At 39.9% G+C, this 7,546-nt stretch overlaps 1 protein-coding gene across 5 annotated transcripts in view; it reads right to left on the bottom strand.

Annotated features, from left to right (window-relative positions):
* The window catches only part of LOC107689543 (phosphatase and actin regulator 4A-like), a 72,615-nt gene that overhangs the window by 24,251 nt on the left and 40,818 nt on the right, over window positions 1-7,546 (bottom strand). For 4 of the 5 annotated variants that reach the window (XM_016487563.1, XM_016487564.1, XM_016487561.1 and 1 more), the window contains 3 exons: window positions 3,567-3,731; window positions 3,174-3,278; window positions 1,406-2,323 (listed from right to left, as the gene is read on the bottom strand). In XM_016487563.1, the coding sequence (XP_016343049.1) occupies window positions 1,406-2,323; window positions 3,174-3,278; window positions 3,567-3,731 (1,188 nt within the window). The remainder of the gene's footprint in view (window positions 1-1,405; window positions 2,324-3,173; window positions 3,279-3,566; window positions 3,732-7,546) is intronic. The other variant, XM_016487562.1, reaches the window with a different exon arrangement.

Genomic DNA, 7,546 nt, shown 5'->3' on the forward strand with positions numbered 1-7,546 from the left:
GAACATAAACGCACCAGTGTAAATGTAGCCTTACATCTAAGGGGGCTTGGACGCATTCGCACTACAGCCTTACGTGTGCGCCACATCTCTTGAGTGTAACCGGTGTAAACTAGTAGGTGTGTTTGACTTGACGCGGACCGACTGTGCAGACCGGTCGGTGTATTACAGTACCACGAGAGCTAAGAGAGCAGACTGCTCCGTGCGCTTTCGAATCGCTCTCGCGGATGTCAAACACTGATCGATCTGTCGTGTGTTGCAGGCTTATTGGCTCACTGACGCTGATGAGATTAACCCCTTAGGTATCGAAATTTGGTACCGAATGATGAGACGTTTATCGATACTCGATGGTATCGAGGCAATTCAGTCGGTGCCTAAAAAGTATTGAACTTGATACCCAGCCCTAGGCACATCGATATTGAACTTCTGGGCCGATATAAATAAACAAAAATTGCAGTTTTGCATTTAAACACTTTAAAACCAACTGGAGTGGCTAGTTTATAAAAAAAAAAAAACAACAACACTTACTTAAATGTAGCCGCTTTCAAAATGTGAAAAACTCTTAACTATTGCTTTTTCAACAGGCAAAAAAGGGTCCACTCTCAATAATCGATGTATGAATCGCAGCTCACATAGAAGTCACTTTCAATCAAGAAGCTTTCCGTAGGTCAACGTGGCAAATTCGCTTGACCAGCTTGATCAGTGGTTGACCAATACACAGCCAAAGCAATCAATCCATCAATTTATTTTACAAATGTATTTTTCAAGTTCAAATAATTTTTTTCTAATTTAGTAAATATTACATAAAATAAATACATTTCATTTCAGCAACTGTTATGCATGTGTCTTTAAAATGAATAGTGTGATATTGTATACATATTTTATATCATGGAGAAATCTTTCAGAAAAATGTTTGGTGTAGAAATTCACCAAAATGTGACTTCTAGTGCTGAATTTGGATTTAGTGCTCAAATGCAATTTAATTTAATTTGATTTATTTTTCACTTTATTTTTTAAATGTGTTCAATATTAGATTTGACGCGAGAACAAAACTTCACTAAGCATTATTTGTAACGTGCCACCCAGCCAATAATCGCAATAAACTTTGTTCTTTGTTACTTTTCATATGAAACAAAGTCTGAGCTTTCAAATTCAAAGTCAATTTTATTGTGAAATTCCAACAATAAATGTGATTTTGGTGCTCTTTAATGTGGCGTTACAGATCGCCTTGTAGCTGCCTCAGTTCAAGTGACAGTCATATTTTTCCAGGGTATATTATTTTATAACTTTTCCAGCTCTAGATGTATGTGAATATTAAAACCCCTAGTAAGCCTCACTGTTTTGAGCAATGCCTTTAATGCCCACAAATGTATTGTCACGAATGGAGTGAGCTGGGGGAGAGTTTTACCTGTTCGTGCCCTTGATTCTTCCTCTGCAGGTGTGTATCGTGGCAGTGTGCTGCTCTGGATGGCCTCTGAAAATGGCCGGACCTTCTGTCCAATGTCAGACGAGCTCTTCTGAATAATGGGCCGCATGTCCTGTTCTGACTGAGGCCGGATTAGTTTCCCATCAGACACCTGTTTCACAGGTTCTGGCCTCCTGACGTCTCTCCTTTCTCTCTCGTCTTTTCTGTCTCTCTCCTCGCGTCTAACCTGTTCCTCTCTTCTTTCCCTGTCTTCCCTCCTTTCGCTCTGCTCCTTTCGCTCTCGCTCGTCTACTCTCTCGGGCTCATCCCGCCTTTCGTGATCCTCTTTCCTGTCTCGTGGCTGTTTCCTATCCCTGTTTTCTCTCCAGTCCTTCTCTTCCCGCTTTTCCCTGTCATTCCGCCTCTCTTTCTCGCGTTCATCTTGATCACCTTTTCCATGCCTGTCCTCTTTATCAGGCCTCTTGTCTCGTCTGTCTCGGTCATCTATACGTTCGCCTCTTCCTTCCCTGTCTTCTCTTCTATCCCGTCGTTCTCTGTCCCTGCTCGCTTTCTCATCTCTTTCCTCTCGCTGATACCGTCCCTCCTCCTGTCCTTGTCTTTCTCTCGGTAAAGATCCTGCTGGTCTCTCCACGTCTGACTCCAGTCGGCTGCGTCGGTCCGTTTCATGCGGTAACCGCGTCCGAGCGTCCACGTCCAGCGGCTGACGGTTGCGACTGACGTCGGAGGGCGCTCGGTTGCGGCGCTCCGGTTCAGGTGCGAGGCTGTTCCTCTGTTCTTCTCCTTGTGGCCGTGAAGATGGCGCCTTGACCTCTGAGCCTGTATCTGACCTGCGCTCTCCAGGCACTGGAGCAGTGTGGCCGTTCTTCACTGGAGGAGCTTTGTGATTCACGTCATTACTCTCTGAAACAGATGTGGATGGTGGATTTTGAGACAGAATACAACAGACCAAAGAAGAAACATGTCAGAGTGGATACTACAGGAGGTACGTTCATCACAACATTTGAACAACTGAATACAGAACAGTATGAAATGACGCAATGCTTAAACGTAATCTTACAGGCTGAATCACAGATGCTCAGAACAGGGTTTCACACATTTTGACCAATTTTCATGGTTTTTCCAGTTTATTAAAGGTATTAATAATAATGTTATTAGCCAGTAAAATGTATATTCCCTACAGATTTTTATTCTTATGTATTTTAAGCCTTTATAATTGACTTTTCCAGGCCTGAAAATCCCAATTTTAAAGTCACCATGAAATCAAAATGAACACTTCTTAGTTTTAACTGAATGTTTCAAGTGTTTATTATAAATGATTTATCTGTGCATATTATTATTATATTTTTTTTTTTAAGTGTTTCATAATCTTTAAATCAAAAACAATAACATGCCCCCTCGCAACAATTTTTTTTTCTCTGATGTGGGATCTTTCTGCTGACTTTAAAAATCCTGGTCTTCATTGACTGTGAACCAGTCTGAAACACCACAGTGTTTTCAATTATTCAATTATAGTGTTTCAACAATTATGTGTTTTCAAAACAGAAAAGAAAGAGAAGAACCACCATAAAGAAAAAGAAAACTATTTGTACTGCAGGATCATAAAAATGTTTTTGCATTGTGATGTTATTTTAATAACAAATACAGCATGATACATAAAAACATGCTTTGGACATGTTTATGACAGAATGAATCTCACAAAACCTTTCAAGCAATTAGGTTTTGAACAATCAAATTCAAAACAATGGGATACCATGACCATGCTGGGTTGCCGTACTATTTTCTGGGATGTCCTTCAGTAACCCTCGCTCTATCAGCTCCTCTCTGGGCTTCCTCATCGAAATCTTCCTCTCCAGCACTGATCGTTCAGAAAGAGAGCAGATACACATTAATCAGTCAAGCCACTGGTTTCAAAGGACAGCGAGTTTAAGGGGAATCCTAAATCCTAATTTAACCTCCCCTCAAAATGGACAATTGTGATTAATAATTGAAAAATTGAATGAATAACAAATTTAAACTGATCACTGTAACTTCCAAAAAAAAAAAAAGGTTGATATCAGAATTCAGTTCCAACAGAATCAGCATTATAAAATGACCGTATTCATTCAGTGTAGTTTAAGAGTCAGAAATGTTAACAGACAGGTACCTTCTGATGTCTCCTTGAACTTGTCACTGCTTCTCTTCTTCCTCCACTTCCAGGGTTTGAAGATCTTGCCCAGGCTGGAGAACTTGCCCTTGCCCTTTGCCGCAGGGGTTCCTGCTCCTGGAGGTGCTCCATCACTCTCCGGCACACTATGATCCACTTCAACATCTGGGGAGGAGCAGGAGGAAAGAGAGAGAGAAGTTTTGTATATTTATCATGCATTTCTAATCAGACACTGACAAGGGAAAAAAGACAACAAAATAAAACTAAAATGGCTAACTGTAATTCTAAAGGCTTGTTCACACCGGGACGAATATTGCAAGTGATTATTGTCGACGTTTAACGCCTCGTGATTAAACAAAGGGCGCCAATGTGAGTGTGCACACTGACGCGCAAAACGCGAGGTGTAAAAGCGTAATTTTTTTAAAAACGCCTCGGGCTCATTTTTTTGGTTTGACGTGCCGCGTTAAAAACTGGCCGACCAATGAGATTGGAACTTTTGTTCACGTGCCTGGAGCTGCTGAAGTTACAGTAAAGCACGACTTGGTGGCACTCAAGCACAAAACGGTCTTGCCGAGCACACTTGATACCTAACGACGAAGAGGAAGTAAGTAGACCAAGAAGATGCATCGAGGCAAGATGAATGCTGAGCTGCTGGTCTCATTGGTGTCTGAACACAAAGAGCTTTATGACAAATGCGACAGCGACTACAAAAATCTTGATAAGAGGGAGTTATTATGGAGAGGAATTGCAGAGCAAATAGGATTCGATGTGTACCGGGGTATTTCTGTTTTTCATTAAGTGCCATCTAATGTCAGGGAGTGAATCTGCACGTTCACTCGGCTCATCGCCTGCGAAAATCGCTTGGGTATGAACACAAAAGATGCATAAAAAAACGTCGGCGATAAGCACGCGCGATAATCGTCCCGGTGTGTACGAGGCTTAAGGTTGTGCACAGCTGTAAAATCCTGTTAAACAAACCTGTGACACATTCTATATTAGCGTGAAGCAGAATGCATGTAATATTTTTCTCACTTGAATTGCACACGAATGCTATTTAATACCAAACTGTCATATGGAAGCTGTGTTAAAAGCAGTGTTTGAAGATATGTGTCTCAATACATAGAAAGACAGTCAGAAAATGCAAACTACACCAAAATTAATTAAATGAATTGCTCTTCGTGTTGTGCATTTACAATTACTGTAACACACGGCCTCTCATGGATTATTTTTTTGTTACAGGAAAATATTTTCATAACAAACCATACATCATATATCAGATCCAAGAGTGTAAGAACACTCTAGATACAATTCATCAAACTACAGGACGTCCTGTCATGATGACGGTCAAAGCATGTGCTCAATTACAGTGAGACATTACACTGATATTACATGTGAAAACAGTAGTAGCACTAGCACATTGGGCCGGCCACTGACTCACTACAGAAACCTGAGTAAGACAACACACCCACCGCACTGCTACACATTCACAGTCTGTCGGATTACACAGTGTAATATGTTGCTAATATGGATTGACAAAACAATTACAACCCTTTCAACAGCCTAATGAGTCACATGTAACAACAGTGGGTGTTGATTCAGGAAAGTTATATGGATACTGAATACTTTACTCAAACAAGCCATGAGCTCACTGTGATTTACAGTTTACATGCAGTGACATCCAGCTGAGTTTTACAGATCTTGCTGCTACTAAACCCTCTACCTGTAGTCGCAGGTTACATTTTGGAGCGTATAAAAGTGTGCTTCAGTACATAATACCATAACTAGACCTAATCATGGCGCATCAAGCCACCAGGCCAGTTTCATGGTGTTTCACAACATCCCGCAGGAATCTGAGAGGTGTCAGCCGTTAATGTGCGTTTCAGACATTCAGCTGGTGACAGTACGGCTTTAACTGACATTTAAAGATAAACACTAACCACAGATCTTGTTCGCCTTGCAGGTTTAATTAATGTTGGGTTAACATGATTAGCTATTATGGGAAAACACAAGTTAAGGTTTATCGACAGTGTTATGAGGAAAATAAAATAATGTTCCCTTGACCTTCAGTTTATAAACAGCAACACTAATACTGGGGTCGAATACAAAAAGCCCTGAACATGACAGGCGAAAAAAACAAAACAAAAACAAAAAATTAAGATATAGTGGTGACAAAGTAAGAATTTGTTTGCATGACTAACTCATTTGTTGCACATTTTATTAATGTGTTTCCTCGTTTTAGGCCAATTTGTGGAACTTCTTTCTCCTGCTGTAAGTAAATAAATAAATGTATTTTATTTATTTACAGAAAATATTTTTGCCCTCATTCAATTTACTTAACTAAAATAAGATTAATAAATGTTTTGTCATAATTACATTTTGTTAGGTTAAATCCACTTACATTTTTAGAATTCAAGGGATAGTTCACCCAAAAATGAAAATTTGATGTTTATCTGCTTACCCCCAGGGCATCCAAGATGTAGGTGACTTTGTTTCTTCTAATCTTTTTTTTTTGGCCTACATGAATAATTTTTGTCGACATAACTAGACAGTAAAATTCTAGGACACAGCATGTATTGCATGGGACTGAATTTGGACAGTAAATTAAAATTAAGAGAAATTAGATGCGTTTGAGTAAATACAAAAATTTTCTTGTTTCCGCTATGCTTGCTCCACAGATTCCACAGTATATGCAATATGTCCCTTGTTTGAACAAATGCTAAGATGTTGTAACATAGGAAAGAGAAGGCTGTGCAATTCATTTTGCAAATGATGTATATTAAGCATAAATAACAAGACATAGAGACCGTTAAACTGGTCTGAAGACACAAGACAAGGCAGGTTGTATATGACACATGGGGAGGTTTGGAATGTTTATGGGTTTTGGCAGCCTTGTTGGCCTAGATGCTCTTAACTGATTTGGCAAGTGTTTGACAGCACACAGACCTAGTTTACTTCACTCAAACGGGATTTTTCCAACGAAAACACTTTACACGTGGAAAAAAACTTTAAATGAAGGTACGCAAAAACACACTAAAGTCAAAAACTACAAGCTCTGAAATAGTCAGTACATTCTGACTTGGTCTACTTACTGCTTACTGTAAAACACACTGTTCTCATGTTGTTTGGAAAAAGAAAGGCACGGTGACAAGAGAAAACAAGTTGGCTCATTGTCATGGCACCACAACCTTGATAAAACCGAATAATAAAGTAATTGAAGTGAATGTCGCACTATCAGAGCACAGGCCACAATATACCCAACACAATCAAGCACTGATCTTCACCTGACACACACACACACACACACACACACACACATCTCAATCAGTGTTTCTACGAAGCGCTCAGTGAGCCTCAATGAGCTCTTTGTTTCAGGAAGGCTGTGCATTCCTCTCATATCAGTGACATACGTGAGAATCTGATTAGTCGACTGCCCTGAACTCACTGAGAGCAACGTACAGCTATGATAATGGTAGAGGACATCACACACAGACGTCGAGGACACTGTGTGTAAATAAACACAGAGGTCAAGAGTGGATGGGAGAACTGAACGTGACAAACAGAAGATTCACGGCAACACCTTAAAACAACATGACAAGTCATCAGAAGGTGCTCGCCTGAAACTGAGGGATGAACAGAAATGTGTGTGAGTGTGTGTAACAGTACGCACTAGTGCTGCTGCTTATTTGAGCCCTAATGAGAGAACTATTTTTGTTGCAGACGGTTGGGGTCAGTAATATTTGTTGTGTATGTTTCTGAATGAAGCCCTTATGCTCACCAAGCCTGCTTTTATTTGATCGAAAATACAGTAAAAACTGTAATATTGTTAAAATATTATAAGTTGATTTCTATTTCTATATTTCTATGTCTCCCGAATCGAACCGTCCCGCTCGGTGGAAATGAGCCATAATATGTTGATTTGCTGCTCAAGAAACATTTCTGATTATCAATGTTGAAAACAGTTGTGATGCTTCATATTTTTT

The sequence above is a fragment of the Sinocyclocheilus anshuiensis genome, unplaced genomic scaffold (assembly GCF_001515605.1).
Source record: "Sinocyclocheilus anshuiensis isolate Anshui unplaced genomic scaffold, SAMN03320099.WGS_v1.1 scaffold369, whole genome shotgun sequence".
In the NCBI taxonomy this organism is placed as follows: Eukaryota; Metazoa; Chordata; class Actinopteri; order Cypriniformes; family Cyprinidae; genus Sinocyclocheilus; species Sinocyclocheilus anshuiensis.